At 41.8% G+C, this 22802-nt stretch overlaps 1 protein-coding gene across 10 annotated transcripts in view; it reads right to left on the reverse strand.

Moving 5' to 3' along the window:
* The window catches only part of CASK (calcium/calmodulin dependent serine protein kinase), a 203427-nt gene extending 187634 nt beyond the window's left edge, over positions 1 to 15793 (reverse strand). For all 10 annotated transcript variants that reach the window (XM_064646911.1, XM_064646909.1, XM_064646902.1 and 7 more), the window contains exon 1: positions 15229 to 15793. In XM_064646911.1, coding sequence (XP_064502981.1) covers positions 15229 to 15287 — 59 coding nt within the window. In that variant the 5' untranslated portion in view covers positions 15288 to 15793. The remainder of the gene's footprint in view (positions 1 to 15228) is intronic.
* Positions 15794 to 22802: the final 7009 nt, after the last annotated feature.

Raw genomic sequence — 22802 nt, forward strand, 5'->3', positions numbered from 1 at the left:
GATTATGTCAAAGAAGTTTTTTAAAATATGTATATTTAAATCTGCTAATAACCTCCTGGTCCTCCTCTTCAAGGGTTTTTTTATCATTCAAGGAAGGTGTTGGCCTGGTTCTCAACAAAACGATTTCTACACATGGGACACTCAAGGGATAGATAAATCTGTTTACTATATGATACCCCTCTGCAACAAAGTGGATTCCAAGTATCACACATTCCATGCATCACTAAGGATCACTAAAAGGGAGCCAACACCAATAGCTCCTTCTCCCACTAATGTTTTCCAGCACATGACAATCACACATAATCCATTGAGAAGCAGAAAATATTTGCCTGGGAGGTAAAAAAAAAAATTATATCATCTGGTCTTTCCTTCTAAAGATAAAGACATGTAATCTTCTTTCTGATAAACTGGTTTCCTGGTGTAACTGTTTTCATGAAGACACATGGCTTCCATTGCTCCCTGATTCCTATCCAGGTGAAGATGAAAGTTTTAAGAGTAATTGCCCTGTAGTTGGAAAACTGGCCAAAATCCCTGAAGAGAATGACTCAGTGGGAAACTCATGAAAGGGGTGGGGGGAGAAAGAGAGACTCTTTTAAATCCTGATTTTTTTTCCTCAGTCTAGTTTAAGCCCCAAAACAGCAAGAACATGAACAAAAGTTACAAGGAGGGGGGAACGCACCTGAAGGAACACAGTTTGATGGATTTGTTTTAGAACTTCATTATATACATTTCACTATGAAATGGAAAAACTTTGAAAGTGAACATTTGCACAGAAACTTTTCTGGACAAGATTAAAATTATTTTCATCTGCAATATTAATATTGTGAATATTTTCTTCTATTTGCTGTCAACTTCCTCTCAAGGAAATAATTCCCACTCTACAGAGTTACCAATAGAAACCTGTAAGATTTTCATGGAGTACATAAATATTATAAACTGTTTATGTAAACAAACATGGACTAGAATTTAAATAAACTGTTTCTGTCATAATTATCTGACTATAGTTAGAATCTGCTACTATTAGACAGATTTTCTCAAGAACTTAAATCAAGAAAGCATTTTAACTGAAGAAAGAGCATACACACAATTTTAATTAGCAAGTCACCTCCAACATAACACTGAGAAGCTGATTTTTTCTGTCCATTCTGAATAGTACCAAACATCCATAAATACACTGAGAGTTCTGGATACTGGATCATTCCAAACCATATCAGCATACTTACCTTGCTGATTGCTAGCTCACTAATACAACCAGCCTACTGTTAAAATACAGGAGGTAACATATAACACGTGCTTCACTGAGAAACAGGACTAGGGAGGATTGAGAAAACATCTGAAATAACTGGGGGGAAAAAACCCAACCAAAAACTAAAGAGTATCACATTAGATCCATACTGTCCACTTTCCCATTCCTACTGTGTCCATTAAGCACATCAGGACCAAAAATTTGCTCCTGAGGAAGATACTGACTACAACAACTCAGCTCCTGCCCATCAAAGCAGACAAAAATACAAGGCTTTTGCACACTTTGCAGGGGCTTAACTCTGAACAAGAAAAACACAACTAGGACTTAGTCAAATGTGAATTTGGACTTAGCACACCTCTGTGCATTTGAGCCTCTCCAAAGAATGCTGATCAAAAGATTTTTGCATGTCACTGAAGAACAGCGTACTTTCCCAAGGTTTCTAAACAACAAATTTCCAAAAAACATTTCAGCTGATAGGATGGAAGATCATATTTATGCTTTCAAGAAGTAAAGGAAAAGGGGGTTAAAAAAAAAATGAAGAATTTTAGCAGCCCATTTACATGTGGATAAATTTTAAAAGAACTTAAAAACCCCCCAGAATACAGTGTTGGTATCATCTCTCATTTACTAACGGGGCAGGATCACACCCCTTCAAATGAGCTTACTGGCGTAACTTTTTCCACAGAACACACACTACTGCACAAGACATGTTTCAGACTTCAGAGATACAACTTTCTCCTTTCTCCTGGAGATTTATATTTCCAGAAGTCCTTAAACGTGGGCAGTAAGCATGTAAGTTTTAATTTCCTGAGGTTTCAAGAGTTATCCTGTAAAACAGCATCAGCTTAACAGAAGTAGCAAGGGAAAAAAAAAAAGGCAGAATTTTTTAATCATTTTTTGAGGGCCATCCCTACTTTCAGCAAAGTCACAGAGATTAGGTAAAGTAGAAAAATGTGAAAAATATAAAAGGTATTTTCTGCTAGTTACAGTATACAGGAAAGACTGGAGCAGGTTTGTTTTTATTAGGTATAAAACACACTTGTGTGCTGAAAAACCCCTTCTTTTCCCAGAAACCGACTGAGTAGGGAAGCCCAGTTGCTAAAACAAGACAACCAAGATCTTTACTCTCCCCCCTGGTGAGAAAAGATCAGGTAAACTTCCTTCTTCCACATGTGCTCACAGGGACACAATTCAAGCACAGAGAACTACTTCTCTTCCTTGAATTCTGGCAGAAGCAGTGAAGCCACAAAACTTTACTTTTTCCATGCTGGAGAGGTGAAGTCAACCTGCTAGAAGAAAAGCTCTTTCCCCTACAGCTTTTACAGATTATTGGAAAAAAAAACTCCAAACCAAAAAAATGTCACTTATTAAGTACCTGAACTGTCACTGGGACTTTGAGGAGATAATAACACAATAGGTTACCATGTACCACTCCCTCCACGGAAAACAAACACAGGTCTCAACACCACAGTCTCAATTGGCTACAGATTCAAAGATAAAACTATGATGACTCTTTTTCAAAGGTTCTCGTTACTATGAGGAGAAACTTTTTGTAAGTTTAGGTTTCAGAAACTGCAACTGTAGTTCGATCCTGCAGCAAGTCAGTTTTCATGGGAGCAAAATTCTGACTGACAGACATCCTACAGTCTGCTGGGAGAACAGTGAGTCTGAAGAAAACTAAACTGAGATCTCAGTGTAAGCCAGAACATACAGTGTGAAACAACGAATAAAAGTACTGATGGGAAAAAAAATGGAAGGGAAAGCAGGGGAAAAAATCCAGAATGAAGCTTTGACAGAGCTATCGAGGAGCTTCTTATTATGCAAGAAATGCTAAAAGAATGGAAACTGGCAAAGAAACCCTTAAAAACATCGAGGAGTATTGTCACTCCAACTGGAAGTAAAAAGCTGGTACTGAAGAGACTGGCAAACCCCCAAATTGTTCTATATTCATTAACCAACCAACACAATATACTGCCTTTTTCAGAGTAAACACAGTAACAGGAGTGTGACTTACAAATTTTTAACAACCAAATCGAGAGCAAGAAGTGTGGGAAGTTTGCTTATTAACTACAGCTGTATCTGAAGATGAAACAAGGAAGAATACAAGACACTTCTCCCTAATGTATTCTAAGAGAAATAAACACAGGACAAACACAGCTATTTTCTTCACTGATACAGCCTTCCCAAAACAAACTCTTCTAACAGCAGTCAGTCGTGAAATCCAGCCAAAGTTTGTCTTTTTAAGAGCACAGATGAAAATGCAGGATCAAATAGCAGCTCAGGATAAATTTCATCGAGAAACTAGAGATGGCAGCAAAGTCTCAAGCTAGCAACTGAGAGTAAGAGAAAAAGTTAAATGAAAAGGAAAGTTCTGAATAATTCTTACAATCCAAAGAGTAAACATTTCAAGTTTGGTTGGTTTTTTTTTTCTTTTTCCTTTTTTAAACAGTGACCAAAAAAAAAAAAAAGGAAATCCATTAGTAAGAACAGGTATAAACCACAGCAAGGCTATATTTTTAAATGCAAGAATTTCACAGATCAATTTTTAGCACATATGAGAAAAAGAATTTTAAAACATTTTTAAACAAAACATGCATGTTCAAAATCTAACACGCATCAATATTCTCAGAAGTCAACGATGATTTCTGAATGTTCCAGCCATGTATCTGAAACCACATTCCAGGAAGATATTTTTCTCAGGCTTTTCCTTGGCTTTGCAACTGTAACAAATACTGAAGAGCTGGGTATAGGCTCGGTTTTAGGAAGACATTTCAGACTGTTAGTTTTCCGCAACGCTTTAAAATTTTAAAAAATACATTATCAATATAGGAAACTAAATCGTATTCTGAAAAACAAGAAATATTCAGGGGAAGAATCCCATAAGTTCCACAAAGTGACCTCACCTTCCTGCTAAATTGCATCCCTGAGAGTAATCCAAAATTCTACACTTCCGAGTTTGCTGTTTAATTTTAAAACTGAAGGAGCCTGGTGCACTGAAAGGCACTGTCCAAAGAGCAATGAAATCTCAGTATCTCACAATTATGGAGAATACCCACAACAACAGTTCTGCTGTGTATTTTGCCTTGGTACTACCTGGGACATGTTCTCAGAACCAACCTGTCAGTCCATGCCCAGTGCAGCAAATGCTGCTACTCATCAGTGCTTGAATGAATCATTCCAAAATCAGGAGGCACATATTCAAATCCCTCCCTAACACACGATGCCTACAAAAACCCTCACCAGGCTAGGAGACATGGGAAACAGAGGTATTCTTACCACTCTCAGCTCATGTTTTATGGAATCATTTAATATTCACCAGACCACTAAGAAGGGAAATGAAGCATCTGTGATGATTACATTCAATAAGCAAAAAGAAGAAATCCAATTCCCAGTCCCTGTACTGAGAAAACTTTAAGTATTTCATATACACAACATAAAGAAAACAACTCTACCGTCAGCAATCTGTTTGAAAACGTCCCTAACCAACACAGCACACAGAAAACTCGAACTTTTGAAAACTTCAAACAACGAAGAAACTAAGAATCTGAGAAAGAAGATTCATCTGCAAGAGTTGAGAAAGTATCCTGTCTCAATGGCAGCTATGAAGTTTTGAATACTTTACAATTGCAAGTGGCTGCAGCAGATTAAAAAAAAAAATTGACACACTTGAGATCTAAGATTAGAGAAAGAACTTCTGATATTTTAAGCACCCTGTTTACATTATCCCTTTAAAGATAATTAAACCTTAAGGGCTGAACATCCGAGAAGCCCAGCCAACAGATAACCATGTTTTCCAAAGAGGAAAAAGTAAAAAAAAATAAATAATCTAATAGCTCTAACTGAGCAAAACAGTTCTGTCTGACCTTCAGTTTTGAAAGCCCCTTTTGTTACTTCCATCTCTTCAGTGCTGAAGCTCTGAAATTAAGATGCTTGCAGGAACAGACTATGGAAGAGGTTACCTCTAGTTTGGGGGACTAGAAAGGAAAACAGTGTTTTCTGTAGGCAGAAGTAGGTACTTTTCAATCTAAACTTGATCTAGATGCACTAACATAGAATTTTTCCTAAAAAAAAAAAATAAATCAAAATAAAAACACCATCAAAACCCCCCAACAAAACAAACAGACGAAAGGTAAATATTTTAATTGAAACAAGTTCTTGATCAATACAAAACATTTTACATTTAGGTGTAGAGCTAAACAAGATTGGAAAATAAGAAGTTCAGGAAAATTTTGCTTTTGAATTTCTTGAACGTTCCAGAACCAGAAGTAACAGATGTGGTTTCTATAAAATTAGAATTATTCACAAACATTAAGCATGCTTCCTGTTCAGAGTACATCCAACTGCTGGCTGGATGTACTCTGGATTTTTTTCTGAAGGACCCAACAAGACATATGCACATTTGAAGAGCATTTAATCATGCCATGAGCTAATACACTTCAAAAAGTTAATTCAATCCTGAATGAGGTGAGGTCCTGATGTAAAGTTAATGCTTGGTTTTAATTATGAGGAATGTCTATGTGTATAGGAAGAAGGAAGAAACAAATTATGAACATAAAAACAACTGTGCTTTGTGTGTGTGTGTGTGTAACTAATGGTATGTTAATTTAAAACTTTTTTTCCTCTAAAAAAAAAAAAACCAACTCTTTCCTTTTTTTCTTGCCCTTTCCTCCTTTCCCTTACCATTGTCTGGATAATGCCAGAAAAGGGTTTGGAGGTTAACTCTTTGCTTATTAAAAAAGCCAAACATGCTTCAAAAAAAACCCAACTAACAACAAAGCAGTTCATGATATGGCCTTAGTAATTCAGTTGTCAAAGGTGAGGAAAGGGGAGGGGTCCTTGCACACCTTATCTCTCTCCATCCCCAAGTCTTCTACCTGCAGCAAGCCCTGACTGCATTGTAAGTCTGGTCAAGCCAGTGGAAACAGCAGAATAACCCATCCAACAACTGAATATTTTTTGTAGTGCACCAGGCTTCTACAGATCAGATGAATGCTAGAATTGGCACCGAGGAAGGGTGGATCACTTGGGCCATGGAAGCACATAAAGAGAGCAACAGCTCCTTCTTCCAGTAGCAGGAACTTAATTCAGCTCCCATCACAAAGCTGCCCTCACATACTCCTACTACCACATTTGCAGATGCTACAGACCAGCTACAACTTGACACAGCTCTACTTCAGGAGTTATAATATACTTAAAGAGGCTGCAGGATTGTGGAGATGCAGGATTTCACCTCATTCCCAGCCTGGTTCCATGCTCCACATGCAGCCAGATGGGTGTCTTCTCTGAACTCATCTGAACTCAACCTGCCTGGTCCTGATGGATTCAAGTTCAACCCTGGAAAACATCAAGAGCTTCACAAAGATCTGCTCTGTTCCAGAAAAAGTTACAAGTTCAGATCAATACTGATGCAGGAAAAATTCTATCCCTGAAATATGCAATTCCATAATTTTTTGTAATGTTCACAGGCTACCCTCATCCCCATCTTCTGTATCATCTTTTCCTAACCAGTCAGAGAGGTGTGGAGGGGTGAAGAAGGGAGACAAGATTACCTCATCTGCTTCTTCACTATCCCTTCCACTTACAGGTGTATAGATCCCTCTAACTGAGCGTAAATTAGTCCTTTCCCACTGTTCAGAACTGTTCCTCTCTGTTCAGTATCAGGAACGTCTGCAGCCAAAAAAAAAGGAGCTGACAACTCCATTTGCTGCAACAGCTGGAGGATTTCCCTGCAGCAGGGTGGAAGTAAAGCAATAGGAGACCCTTTTGGCCAGCAACTCTAAGCAAGAGCATCAAGAACCCAGCCAAAGGTTTTACTTGTAGATCCTCTCCCCAGAATGAAACTGGGAGAACAAAGATAGAGGAACATGCCTAAATTCTGCTCAGATGGTCAGAACGAGTTTAACTTTCTTTCAGGAGAAATACTAAGTTCTCTTCTGGGTTGGGTTTTTGTTGTTTGTTTGGGTTTTTTTTAAGACAACACCTCTAATATTGAGATAATGAATACTTCAGGCACAAAAGTAAAATGTCTTCTTTACAGACCCACTTAGAGAAAGATTTCATGAAGTTCTGAATATCTTAAAGGCCACTGTACCTTGGAAGCCTCAACTTCACAACAGCTAAGATGTTTTTCCTTACCCCTAAAGATCTTTGGATCAAAAATTTCCAAATGTGAACTACCTTCCAAACTCTGGAAACTGAATTTAAATGAAGTCACGAGTGACCCAAGAATCATGTGTTCCCTAGGAAAGGCATACTTTAAGGGTTTCTCAATCTCAACTGCAGCAGAACTGACACTTTAATGAGATAAAACTAGTTTTGCAACTTAGCTTAAAGTGCTTCCTAAACAGCTGAACTGAATGGAACACATTTTGAACCAGCGTAAATGCCTGTATAGGACTTACACTATTACTTCTAAAATTTTTTGTTCGGAAGCAAGTTTTTTATTTTCCTAGTTCATATATCCTAGGAACTTTACTCAATATTAAATAATAGAAATAACCGTTTATGTCTGCACTACCCAGAAAAGAAAATGGGGGTGCTAGTTAAAATTAAAAGCTATTACACGTGCCATTGGGAAGCCAAAGAAACAGGTGAAATATTCAAGTGAAAAATCTATTTAACCAAATGCTACTTAGAATCCCTAGTGGAAGGCAAATATTCAGAATTTTAGTTCTTACAGACAACGAACTTTGTAAAGTTGGTAAGAACTACGTATGTCTTCAGGCAGTGAAGATATGTTTCAGCTACAGATTTCTGAAAAAGCTAAATCAATTCAGAAATGGACAGAATATTGACAACACAAGAATTCTGATAAACCCTGAGCCTGGAAGGAAAGTACAGCCCTATTGTACCTTGAATACTGCAATTAAAAGACAGAAGATTCATAGTTAACTTTCTGGCTACTCCTTCTTACCATATTCTAGTACAAAGGTACGAAAGTAAAAGAGCAAGGCACTTGTTAACCAAGGGACGTTTAGTTCTGTCCTTTGAGAATACATTAGGAAACAGCACTCAGGCCTTTTAGTCCTAAATTTATCCTGTAACAGTTTCCCAGTAATTTTTCTGAAAAGACACCTCTGCTTCTCATACAAACTTAAGTGAAAAAAGGAAACCCTTAGTATAACACAAAGGTCTTTTATGGTGTCGAGCTCCAAAAATCGTTTGCACCTTATTTCACTGCCTTCAATTCAAAAAAGATACTGGTAAAAGGGGGCTTAAATACAGAGTTAACACACTTGTAACAAGCTTCAAAGCTTGCTGTGCGCTGCTGTTTCTGACAAGGGGAGCGTTCCTTTTACCGAAAGGCACCTCCCAAGGAACACTGTAACTCACTCTGAAAACAGCAGCTTCTGAAGGGGAGGTACCAGCCTGACACACTAAAACACAGTTCAGTTTACAGCTATGCTGAAGTCAAGGCGCTCTCTCCTCATGCTCTGGATGCCTTATCCAGGTATCTTCTTACATTCTTATCTGATGTACACAAAGAAAAGGGTTTCTTGGGGTTCTTTCTAATAGCTGATTGGTGCGCTATCTTAAGAGACAAGTCTAATTTTTTTAACAAGTAGGGATGAAAATTCTGGCCATGTGTGTAATATATTCTGTATACATGTATTCATGCTGCATCTTTAAAAAAAAAAAAAAGCTACCTTCTGGAAAAAGAAGAATTTATGAGAGTTATTTTTATCAACTCCACAATTTGGCACAAAATACCCACTTATAACAACCAAGCCTCAATTCTGGAGTCACCATTCTTTAGATGACATATTCAATATGACTGCAAGTTTCTGAAAAGCGATCTTTGGAAACATCATATTAGGGTTAATATTGCTTGACTGCCTTTCATTGTAATGACATTTGTATAAAAGATAATAAAGAAAGGCCATTGTACCAGACAGAAGGCTAAGCAGGTGAGTGGCTGCTGACATAAAATACGTACCACTTTTCTTTCCCTAATACTTCTTTATCCCAAAGCATTTAATCTTTAGCACTGCGTTTGAATTGAAAAGATTATCAGGGATCACTTGGATCCTGAAGCCTAGCCCCTATTCTTGAAGGCAACAAACTTTCATATTATTTCAATGAAAAGATCGAATTCCTAACTTAGCAGATCTTCAAGACAAGACTGCTTTTTCTGTCCCACAACTTCTCACAGACAGGTGCTCCATTAGTCTAAAATCTTCTAATTTTCAGCCGGAAATTACACAGGACTGGACTGCTCACATTTGCTCATTTGCACTTACCTTCGAGGGCTTCCTTCTCTTGGGTGTTTAAGCACACAATCATATCTGCAAACCCCTTGCATGATCTTTCTCCGTTTGTATTTTCCTAAATCAAGTTCCTTTAAAACCCCCTCTGAAGTGAGCCTCAACTTCCCAATCATTACAACTGTCTTGTTCACACCATAAGAATCACAAAATCATATAGGTTGGAAAAAACCTCCAAGATTATCAAGTCCAGCCTTTGACTGATCATCACCTTGTCAACTCGACCACAGCACTTAGTGCCACATCCAGTCATTTCATGAACAGCTCCAGGGATGGTGACTCCACCACCTCCCTGGGCAGTTCATCCAACACTTAACAACCTTTTCCGTGAAGGAATTCTTCCTGAACAAGGATGTACATAAGAGAGCAGCTTCTTATCAAAACAACACTGAAAAAGCAACACTTTCTACAAATAGAGAGTTCTGATTAAACTGTTGTACTCTGCAACCAGGTATATTAATTCTACTCTGTGTTCAGCTACTTCTCTGAAGTAGGTAGAACCTCCTAAGTACAAACAGGTCATTACTACAGTTAAAATCCACAGCAGAATAACTTAGCTAAGGATATATTCTAGCAACTATACACTACAAATAATCTATTGCTATTTTCCTGAAGCATGAACATTATGACCTCATGCTTAAATCAACATTTCATTATAATCTGTTACTCTTAAACACTGTAACAGAGAAAACAGCTGACAATGTTTTATTACTGTACTAGTATTTCAAACAGCACTAAAAAACTCAATAGCTAAACTAGACAAATTACTTTCCATATCCCTCTCCCCACTTTACAAACAGTGAGTACACAGTACAGTTGTTTCACATTTTCATGTGGTTTGTCAAAATTATACCCATCAGTTATTTGCATTGGTTTTACAAGAAATGCAAAATTTCAACAGTGTACTAGAGAAAAGATATGTTTGAAAGTCAATAGCATTCTCACTCCTGTGAGTGAAGAAGGAGGCAATAATGGAAAACAATACCACTGAAACCATCAAAATATCTCTAGATAGTTTCATTATCACAATACTTACAGTTATTAAGAGTTTTAAGTATTTCTTGGACAAGGAAGCCATGAGCTCTGTCCTCCCTTTCCTGAACACTTCCAGCTGGGGCATAAATCTAAACCACCTCCAACACCAGATTGTAGCTTAGGATGGAATTGCAACCACCATCCTCTTATCTGACTTCAATGGGACACAAGCCTTCATACTCTAATGCAAAATTCTCCTGTCCCACCTCCTGCTGCAAGGCCTTGCATCCTCCCCTCACATCTCCTGCAGTGTTCCAGCAGTGCTGACAGTCTGGAGGGAGAAGGGAGGGACACCTGCAGGCTCTAGGCCCTTTAACTACTCTTTCCTAGATGGAAGAGCCCAAAGCAGAGAGGTTCATCCTGACACAGGGGAGGGAGCAATGAAAACAAACTGAAATCCTCACGTGTGCAGTGCAGAAGAGGATTAGCCTGAACCAAGCAGAGAACATCCTGAGAGCTGTGATGGCATTAGCACCAAACATCACGTTATACTTTGGCACTAGAAATGCCCAAAACTGCACTACTATGCACAATGATTGTACATATGGTGCACAAATGGGAGACAAAAATTACAAAAACTTACACTTTAAGCGACTATTAATATCACAGACTCACTGAATGGGTCAGGCTGGAAGGGACCACAGTGGGTCATCAACCTCCCTGCTCAAGCAGGATCATCCCAGAGCACATGGCACAGGATTGTGTCCAGACGGGTCTGGAATATCCCCAGTGAGGGAGACTCCACAGCCTCTCTGGGCAACCTGTTCCTGTACACAGTAAAGAAGTTCTTCCTTGTGTTCAGGTGGAACTTCCTGGGCATCAGTTTCTGCCTGTTTCTGTTGTCCTATTGCCCAGCATCTTTGAGCAGAGCCTGGTCCAGGCTCTGGCCCCTCTCTGCAGACACTGACAGACACCGATGAGGTCCCCTCTTAGTTGTCTCTCCTCCAGGCTCAACAGGCACAAATCCCTCAGCCTCTCCTCATTAGTGAGTGAGGTGCTCCACTCTCTTCAGCATCTTTGTCATCCTCCATTGGACCTACTCTGGGAGCTCCAGGTCTCTCTTGTGCTGAGGAGCCCAGAACTGGACACAGCACTCCAGCTGATCCTCAGCAGGGCTGAGTAGAGGGGCAGGATCACCTCCCTGACCAGGACTAACGATTTCAGTTGTGACCAAAGCACTTTTAAACACAAATAAACTTTCGTCAACTTTATCTCACTGTATTTACAACTTAGAAATCTGGAGAAATTTTTAAGCAACCTCCAATCCCACAGATAGAAAGCTCAGACAATCTTTCATGGATCTTAAAAGGTACAGAAACACAATGTAAAAAAAAGTCCTTGCAGAACAAGGACTCTGTGAGAAAAGCCTTGCTTCAGTTTTCTAGATTCAACACCCACTAAAAACAAGCATTCCCTCTTTGGCTTAAAGGAAACTACTGCTACGTGTATGTGGAGCTCCTGTGATAAACTCAAAACAGCTTTCACCTCAGATGAAGACCAAAGATGTCCCAACTTTACACCTACGATGTTTTACAAACTACTCAATGCATTTTGAATGAAAATTTTAATAAAAAATAAAGAAGTACACTTAGTACAATTATCTGGGAGCTGTCAATCAAACACATGGCCTGATCCACATAATAACAGGCTTAAATATTTTACCTTGTGTACTTTTGAACCAATATACAGGGAGAATCTCTTCAAAGGATCCTGGAAGCAAGTGATGAAAAAAATGGCACACCCCTATTTTTCATTACTTATTAGTTATCCAGAGATATGTCAACACATTTTTGAAGGTTAATATAGAAATCTCCAATTTACTTCTCACTTTAAGTATGTTTGTGTCAGCCAAGTGTGAAGACAAGACAGTAACCTAAAACAACACATCTGGTAAAGTAAAACTATGTGACTAAAGTTAGTGTCATAAATGCCATTTCAAAAGTTCAACACAAATTGGGTTTATTATTCTAATTTATATCTCCATACAGCTTTCAGTGATGGAAAAGTATACTGGAAATACATGCAAAATAAGATTTCCCTTAACTTTTTTCTGAAGGAAACATGAACTAGAATTTCTCTCTATCTCTTGTCATCTTTCTTTCCACCTGTACCCATTCAAAATGAAAAATGCATATCTGCAGGACTTAAACACATTAAATGTCACATAATAAACAGTTTATCACTGTCACTCCAATCAATTCTTCATATACTATTGCCCTGTAATTGTTCCACACTCCAGCTCACCAAAAGTTATTATTGCTGCGTTTACACTAAGTCAGTTTTATCAGTTTATTGTACTTAGAAGTGCTTAAAGTTTATCCTAAAGATCAGAATACGACTCAACAAATTGGACTGTATACTGTCCTATAAGAAACTGTCTCCTGATTTCTCTAGTAAATTGTTTTGGAACTTTGACTAAACACTCATTTCACAGGCAAAGATCTCTTTCCCACACCCTTCATGAAAATACCTTTTACTACCTAAGTGACAGTGGTAACTACCTATGTAGGAAAGATAAATTACACGTTTTAATATTTCATGTGTCCAAAATGCAAATCAGGGCCGGACGTGCTATTTGCAAGAACTAAATCACTGTACCAATCAATAACAGATCACAGGAGTGTGCAGGTATTTAGTGGGTGTTTCACTGAAAGACATTTGATAAGATGCACACGTAGCAATTCCAAGCAGATTTGCAGCAGTTTTCCCCAAGTTTCTCACAGACAGGCAAGGTGGTACCCAAAATCTGTAAGCTAAACAAAGACGCCACATCCCTGGTTCCCTGGAATTCACCTGCGTAGCATTGCAAAGAAACAGGAACACTACTCATACAACTGTATATTTATTTCAAATGTTTTTTTTAAGAGGACTGACATAACATCTGTGTGGAAAAGCCTGAGCAATCACAACCAGCTATCAGCCCTTCACACCATCACTGATGCTATTTTCAGTGATCCACCCTGTTTTTGCTACAGTGCTCTTGGCATCATCACGCTGCTGTGATTCAATATTTATCTGTTAGATCTACTTACATCACAACACTACCCATACTACCTAAATCTCACGTGGAACTTCTGCGGCTAATACCTAACCCACCGGTTTTCAGCTCCCTCTTCAAAATTCGCCAGCCACAAAAACAAAAAGTCGCTGGAGATGTGCAAACATCTGGACCCCTGTGAATCATCCACTCTCTGAAAGGGTGTGCGGTCATGCATAAGCACTGCACCTTCTTCCTAATGGCAATCGGGCATGAATAAAACCGTGTGTGAACTGCAGTGGTTAGCATAAAACCACTTGTGAAGGGAGCGTGCCAAAAATTGTCTTCAAAACACCTTTAATAACAGAGTTTTGCTTCCACAGGAGCTCCTCACCAGCATCAAGCTAAAGCAGTCGTTTACCATTTATGATGGCAAACAAGGCCCTTTAAGCTTAATATTTTTAAAAGTTGTGTTGACAGGAAGGTGGTAATGTCTTGTGAAACAAGAGAACTGAGTGCTGAAACTTCTGCTGACAACAAAGCCACCTGCTACGTCCAAGACTAGCATTTTAGTATAATCCCGAGGAAAGATTAATTCTAGAATATTTTTAGCCCTAGCTTTGAAAGTAGACAGCATTCCACATAAACTGAAAAGCAGAGCGGTGGAGAGCGGGCAAGAGAATACATGCAGGGAAAATTCTTTGTTTATAATAAAAACACAGCGAACAATTATTCTTATAAAATCCATTGTCATGAAGAAAAACTCTGAGCACGCTGAACAGTGTCACTGCTAAGGCTTCCACAGCAATCTCAGCTTCAGAATCAGAAGCACACAGAAGATTAGGCAGTCGCTACATCTTTCTGCAACATAGGCAAAACTACAGAAAATATGTGAAAGATTGTGAATGAGTAAATAAAAAAAGGATTTCAAAACTGAGAAGTCACAAAAATAACGAGTGGGGGGGGAGGGGGAAATGGAGTTCAGGTTTATTTCTTTATCACCATCTGATTTGGGGGAGTCTCTGCATTTTCTTGCTGACTTGAATTGTCATTTTTATCCAACAGCGATAACCCGAAAGAGGCAGCCGGGGAACGCCAGCCACTGCCTCAACTCCCAGGCTGGATACGAGCCTCGAGCATCGGTTTAACAGCAGTTGCATAATAAGACTCAAAAGGCCAAGCACTCCTCCTGCCTTGTACATCTCCATTTCCACACGGATGAGAGTGATGGATCTGGACGAAAACCGAGCACTACCCGAGCGCCACTACCAAGCTGGTTATTATGCAGCAAAGAAGAGGCAGAACCCAACACCTGGTGCACAAATATGCAGACACCCTGCGAATAGGTGGATCCACCGCGAGCTATCTTCTCTCTCTCCCTTCCCCAATAGGCAATCCTTGATGGGTGTGCCAGGAATGGGATATCGGGGGGAGGGGGGGGGAGGAGAAGAAAAGGGGTGGGAAGTGGTTGCCGCTTGCTGCAGCCAGAGCGATGGCGAGGTGGTTAATCATGGTGGCTGAGGAAACATGGGGTCACTTCTCCCCCCTTCCGCCTCCCAGTGGGCACCGGCCGCGGGGGGAACCCGCGCCCCGCACGGCTCAGGTGGGTCCCGGGCGGAGCATCCCCGGTGCCCGGCGCGGGCGGGGGGCACCGGGCACCGCTCCCGCCGCCCCGCCCTGCCCTGCCCGCTCCCCGCCGCACTCACTTGCCGATCACCTCGCACAGCTCGTACACGTCCTCGAACAGCACGTCGTCGTCGGCCATGGTCCGGGCGGGGGGGCTCAGCCCGCGGGGGGACGCCCGGCTCCCCCGCCGCTCAGCGCCCACCGCCACCACGGTAAATCCCGGCCGCTCCCAGCGCCGCCCGCCCGCGCGGGGCTCCGGGACTCCCCGCTCCCGATCCCGGTCCTGCTCCTCCTCCCGCGGCCGCCGCCGCTCCCCGCGCGTGTCGCACCCCCCGCCTCCCGCCCCCTCCCTCCCGCTCCGGGCGGCTCCGGCTCAGCGGGGCGGCGCGGGAGCCATGGAGGGGCTCGGGGCGGGCGGCACCGCCGGGTCGCTCCCTCGCCGGGCGCGCGTTCCCGGGCGGGCGGGCGGGAGGATAATAGTGGGAGGGGGGAAGGGCGGAGAGGAGGTGGGGGGAGTCCAGGCGCGGCCGCTGGTTCCGCTCCCGGGCGCGGGGAGGAGGAGGCGGAGAAGGCGGAGAGGCGGCGGCGGTCGCGACAGGCGGTCGCGATAGGCGCTGGCGGTAGCGGAGGGCGGGCGGGCACGCGCGCGCTCCCGGCGGCGGCGCCGCCGTCACGCAAAGACCGTCACGAACAGAGGGGGGGGGAGGCGGGCGGTGCTCGGGGGCGCGCGCGCACGCGCGCGGGGGGCCACGCCCCCTCACCGCCCGCTCGAGGGGTCCGGGGAGGAGGGAAACGGGAGGGGGGGGAAACGGGAGCGCGCGCAGGCGCGCGGCGCGGTGACGTCATGGGCGCGGGGAGGGAGTGTGACGTCATGGCGCGGGGAGGGGGTCGGGCCCGGGTGGGGTGCGGACACAGAGCGTCCTTGTCGTCGCTTGTGTCGCCCCTTCTCACAGTTATATCGCCCTTATATCACCTATATCGGCCCTTATCGCCCCCGGCCGAGGGACCCGGAGCTGCCCCGGAGCGCGGGAAGGGGCCACCCAGGTGAGGGAGCGGCGCTCCGGCCGCGCTCCCGCCTGTGGCAATAAAGAACCCGCGGTGCGAACCGGGCTTGCAGAGCTTTGCTTTTATTTTTACTTTTTTCATTTTCCAACGGCGTATACGTATTTTCCGCGGCACGATTTGAACCCTCTGTGTTATTAGTAAAAACACTGTCCCTAAAAGCGGTGAATTAACCTTTCGGGAGGGCTCTTAAATGCGCTCTTCCAGTCGTGCGAGTCACTGGTGGCCACCGTCCCTTAAGAGACACTTAAAAGCAGCGCCCGAGACGTCAGGTCGATCTTAGAGCACTTAAGTACTCACCTGGTACATCGTGTTCCCCGATTTTTAACGTGTTGCACAGAGACTTATATATGAAAGTTGGAAGTTTTACACATCCCTTTTTCCGAGTTTTGAATTAGATGGTTTGTGGGAGACAGCAAAGCTCTCTTGAAGGGATTAGGAACTGTTCCAGTTTACGAAAGTATTTATTTCTGTCATAGTGCTTTAGCACGCGTGCAACTTCTTAAAACTCGTTAACAAAGGTAAATTATATAGTTGTTCCCCACACAGAGAAAAAAAAAAAACTGTCCAAGCTGAATTATCGGATGGAACGGTTTAAAGGTTGGCTTTAAAATACAGAGCTGACAACACTTCACCAAGAACACCTTGTTCCCATCTTCAGATGAATTTAAAAGAAAAAATAATCAAGAAAATCAGTGACAATAGTTACATCTATCTCCTTCATGCTGGTAGCGTACAGGGTGAGAGACATGCCTTGTGGGTCTGTGGCTCCATGACATAAAAATCTTTAAAAAATATTTAAACGCTATCTGCCATTTGGAATGCAACCAAAAACGCAGTGTATTTACATTGTTCTCTCAACTTCACACACCTAAACATGTAGGCAACCATTTCTTCCTTTTTGCAGGGCCACGAAGCTGAGTCCCACATGGGCCACACAATAGGAAGTTTTAGAATGTGAGCGAGCGTTCACTTATGTTTTGAAATGAAATTGTTGTCTGAAGAGCCATAAAAAAGGTTAACAAGAAAAAACAGTACAAAAATGCACAAGGAAGAAAAATGCAATTAAGGAATCCCCTCCTGAGCTGAGGCAAATGCTTTTGCTGCTCCAGCAGCATCACCTGACAGAGGTCTTGTCTTCCTCTGGATGCCAAGTGCTTGGAGTCTCACTAGGCCGTGTCACCCAGGTGTGACAGGTTAAGCTGGAAACAAGGAATACCAAGCATAATATATGGGGGGCTTTGGGCCAAAATATTGTAATAGAGAAAACGCTTCAAGAACTTTGGAGGGCAGTTGGATTAATTTTGGAATGCTGCAGCAGATGAATATGGTTTTCTGCTAAAAGACAAGGTCTTGGGGAATCAGTTGTCGTTGTGGGAAAGTGGCTTGTTGGAAGACACTGAACAAAAATTCCGAATTCTGGAGCAAAGAATACACCTGTTAGAGCAGCCATAGCATTCATTAGGCTCACAAAAAGCAAGGTGAACCTATCAAAGCCTACAAACCTGTCAGTTGTCCACATTCAGTACAGGAGGAGAGCAAACAATGAGTGCTGCCTACCATTTGAGTTGCATGAGAAGAATCTGTCTGAACTAGGATTTGTGTGCAGATGTGGATCATAAAAAGTTGCAGACTGAACCAGCAAGTGCAGCAAGGATACCACTGCATCAGCAATTACTAGAACAATTGAGAATGGGACTGTAACTCAGTTTCAGATTGAATGGGCTCATAAAAAGATGAGCATTAGTTTGCTAGCAGCCAGGACACAATGCCATGACAATCCAAGCAAAGCATTTACAGGTGTGTTTGTGATCATGAATTTCAGCCCCCAGTTTGAAAGTAGTCATTTCCTTTCACAGGGATGCATTCTTCATTTTCACCCATGTATCCAGTACATCTCCTTATAGATCCTGCATTTAATTTAAAAGTTTAAGGTTTCATTCTGAAATACACACATCTAACATCTTATTAAAAAGTATGGAACAATAATGTTTGACATATGAACAGAAGGAACTTTGCTCTTGAGACCTGGAATGGTTTACTGGCAAGAGTAATGGTTGGTCTGAAAACAGATCAGGACATCAGTCATCTCAAAGCTGGGAGAGGGACTTCTTCATCAGGAAAGAGCAGAAAAGGACACTGACTATTCACAGGGAGAAAATGCCCTGCAGTCCCTGGTAGCCTTCCCCAAAACACTGCACAGCACAAATTCTTAACTGCCAGGTTAAGGTGGTGTATTTTTAGATTAATCACTATTGTTTCATTCAAAAGTTTATTTTCAAGTCCTAAGAAGTAGCTGAGTGTGAGCTTGGGCACTAAAAAACCCATTTCTTAAAATTTTATTGGGTTTTCAAGTTTCATTTGCCTGTGGTTTTCTCAGGGTATGCACATACTGTGTGCACAGCATTGTTGAACCACAGGGCAGGTAAGTTGTTCAGAGGCTGCTTTTGGAACAATAGTTATCAGTTACATCCTAAAAGCCTTTACAGTGTTTTCATTTAAAAGTTTGATGTAAAAGGTACATGATGACCATGAACAAGAAATTTTTGTGGCTTGATGGCATTTTGTTATCCAAAAGATGTAGGAAGCACCAAAACCTCTGCCTCAGATTCCAAGTATAACAGGATCCCAGGTACTTTGATCTGTAACCCAGGTATTAATTCACTTCCCCTTACAAAGTTTGAGGATGATACTGGCACTGAAGGTGAGTATGAACTGCTAGTACTTTGTGAGAGAGAATATTGGAGGCCTACCAGATTTCTGACAAACTGCCATATTATTTAGATGTGCAAGTTCTATGAACTGAAAGTACTTCATATTTTGAGCAACAGACATGTACTGTGGTTGCAGGGAAAAGAGGTAACGTTTTTGGTCATGGCAGGCACAGACATTTTCAATCCTTGCAAAACTGTTGGTGATAAAAAGCCACCAACTAACCCCGAATAAGTCTGGCTGATGCCTGGCAAAAGTCTGTAATTAAATCAGCTTGGAAATCTACGGTGTGGCAGCGCAGGCTGTAGCTGCAGAGCTCAGGTGTAGCACACAAGCCCTGCCACACCATAATTAAGGAGGCCAGGTTTCCCACGAGTGCGTGTCTTAACAGGTGACTGATGTTTGTCTAGGAAGATAAAGCTCCACTGCATTTTTTTCCTTAGTGGAGTTGTTTTTATGTTCCTTCACGGTGTCAATTCTCCATTGCTCAGTGAGATGGGGCAGATGCTCACTGCCACCTTTCCTCTCTGAGGGCACCATCAGGTCTCTTTTCTGCTGCTGCTCATTTTCAAAGAGCAGTTGGAGCTTATCTCTGGGATCTGCACCTTGCCCCTGTTTAATTCTGTTGGAATTGACCACCAGGTTCAAAAGTTCCTGGGAAAGCTGCACGTATATGTGAACTTGGGAAGGCATAAACCTCATTTCCTTGTGCAACTGGATAAGAGCTGCCTCTTTTGAACTAGGAGTTCTTTTTCACTGCCCTTCAGACATGGTGAGCATATCCCCTTTGTCAGACACTTGGCTCACACCAACCCAGACACCTGGCTGGGAGAGAGCGCGGGGGAAGGAGGGTCTTGGTCAAGGAATGGTGAGGTAAAAATTCATGTTTCTCATCTAATCAGGCCGTGGTCATAATTAAACATAAATTACAGTAACACTACTGAAGATGGGTAGTAAACTAAACCAAAGCTGAGTCTATCTGATACTGCCAAAGAAGCTCATGGTCACTCTTGAAAATCAATTGCCAAAGGTGAAACAGTCCCAGGTCAGTATAGCTGACAACATCAAAAGAGAAGGGAAAACTTTAAAATTACACAAACTCTTATTTATTGGATTTTCTTTAGTTATTCCTTGCCATTCTGGTGAGTTTTCCCTTGTGTACTGTGTACCTGTGAACAGTCTTGATTGGATTACTGGAGATGCTTATTTCTTTTCTCCCCAGCTGCAGCTTTTCCTCATTGATGAGTATGGATTAAATTACAAGAATTGTGGAGGAAATCTCTCCATGATGCTTTTATTGAAACTTTCTTAAATTAAAAATATCTTAGAGGGGATAAAACCAGGTAATAAAACCAACTCAAGCCAACATAAATCTGCAACTGTATGCTACAGTCACGCACCTCTATAGAGGAAAATAATTAACAATCACATTTTAAGGACAATATAAAAATGCTGTGCACTACCACAAACAAGATAAAAACCCCAATCACCTTTATATTTTCATTTCATATCTTTCTTTCTTTCTTTCTTGCATATCTCAAAGACTTTCTATCTTTTGTATGAAAGTATTAAGATCTTTGGAGCAGACGGGTGCCACCCTAATATTTATAAACTCCAGAAGGGCCCCACAAAGCTGAGTTAAGTGCTCAGAGGAGCTTTGATGTAGATAAATGGCAAGGAATGCTGCATCTGGAGGAAATCCTCGTCTACACCATCCGTGCCTGATGCTGAACTTGGAACTGGCAGTTGCAGCTCTGGAAAGATCCATCAGACTCACCGAGGCAGTTTTCTGAAACCACTGCTGCAGGGTGCAGTGACGGTCAAAAAAAGGCAATACAATATTGGGCATGTCTGGACAGGCTTGAAAACAAGGCAGAAGGTGTCATTTTGCCTTCACATAAAGCTCTGGTGCACCCACAGCTGTAGGGCTGGAATGTTTCAGGCCTCCCCATCTCCAGAAGGACGGCAGAGGAGTTTGCAAAGGAAAAGAGAGAGAAGGGCAACAAAAAGAAACCAGGGTTGAGCCCTCTGCCTTGACAGGAGTGTGCAGAAGGCTGGGAGTTGCCAATTTGCAGGTGTAGGGTATGGTTGAGGTTTACAAAGTCATGAAGGTGATAGGTAAGGTGGTGGCAGAATTGTTGTTCACCAAATCCTGCAATACTGAAACTAAAGGATGCTCAGTAAAACAAGTAGGAAGGTAGTTTAAGACAGATACATGAGTGTACTTTAAAAAAAATAAATTATACACACACACTGGATAGTGAATTTTTAGAGAATTTGCTGCCACAGGAGGCTGTGGACATAAAAAGGTTTAAAAAGGAATTAAAGCATTTCAGGGATGACACATCTGTTATAAACAAATACTGGAAGGAATAGGCAGGGGTGTGCCATGGAGCATCCCTGTACAACAAATGTAGGTGCTGGGGAAGTAGAAGAGGACTACCTGAAGGTTTTGGTTAGGCTTTCATGCACTTTCTAAACTCTCCTACTGCCACTGCTCTGTTTTCATTTTCAAAGGTGTAAATACAGTTTTCACTGCAAATTTTGCGGTCAGTTTTTCCACATTCAGGGAAAACACATGAGTCAGCATACTTGGAATTCAAATAATATCTTTACCCAGGAAGGCCTTGTTGCTGATCTCAGTTTTCCCTGTTAGGTGAGGAGGACTAGGTGAACCCATTAGGGCATTTCTTATATTTTCGGCCTCTTAGTTTCATCCCGTGTTTAATTTTTCATTCCCAACTTTGTCCTTTATTTTGTCCTCATTCTGCCACCAATTTATTTTCCAAACCCTATTTATGAGGTTTAAGGTACCTAGTTTTTATTACTGCATTTCCCAGATGACTCTTCCATTAATGTGCAGTAATGCAATCCGAAAGCTGACAAGGCTTACAGTTGAGACTTCTAAGACACAGCTATGGCTTTACCACTTATCCTATAGCCTCAGGGCAAGCCAAGCTTACCACATTTTATAACTTTAGAAGACAATACTAATTCTGTAAATAATTATTTACCAAGTATTTCATCTTCCTCCTTGTCATCCAGGGTTTTTTCCTTCCCTTTACTGCTAGGTTTCTCAGCCTACTTTTTTTTTCAGATGGGTTATAGCTTCACAGAAAAGAGCAAGCACCCTTTGCCTGACCACTTAGTTACTTCCCACTTCTTTTTCCCTCTTATGCTTTCCCTTTCTGAAGTGTTATGCTGAGACTGCATGATTATTCACACCCAAACTTAAAGGCTTTTTTATCCTTCAAGAGCAAAACCACCTGCAATGGAAGGAGTTAGTACTGACTTCCTGATTTGGACTGGCCAAGTTACCATTGAGAAAGCTTCTTGTAAATCTTTTGCCTGCAGGAATTCAGTCCATAGATGGTTTGCAACAGGTGTTTAAAATTTAGCAGGAGAAAAGTCCTAGAAGGTAAAGATGTATGTCCCATGAAATTCTGTTCTGGTCTGACACAGGGAAAAACTGGGAGGAAAATACCTTTTTTTCCTATAGCTTATGTTGGCAGCAGCACTCTGGCAGCCATCCAAGAGGACCAGCCATGGGTATTCACATCCCAGGAAGCATCCACAGCACCCAGTGTTGTGCTGGGAGCCTGCCACTCTGGCTGCAGCTAAAAAGCTGTTGTGGAAGTGAAGTTTGGAGACAGCAGAGAAAGAAAAGACAAACTCACGCTCTGCAATAGCTCTCTCTAAACCCAGTACATAGTGCTTCTCTGATCTCTCCCTTTATGGGCTCATGAACACTCTTTATTTTGAAGAAATTCGAGCCATACTCCCTTGATGATCACTTGTGCACTCCACATGGTCCAAATCTCAGCAAAGATTTCTATGAGTAGCTTGGGGCCTTTTCATTTGGAAGTAAAAAAAATGCTTC

This window comes from Pseudopipra pipra, chromosome 2 (genome assembly GCF_036250125.1).
Source record: "Pseudopipra pipra isolate bDixPip1 chromosome 2, bDixPip1.hap1, whole genome shotgun sequence".
Lineage (NCBI taxonomy): Eukaryota > Metazoa > Chordata > Aves > Passeriformes > Pipridae > Pseudopipra > Pseudopipra pipra.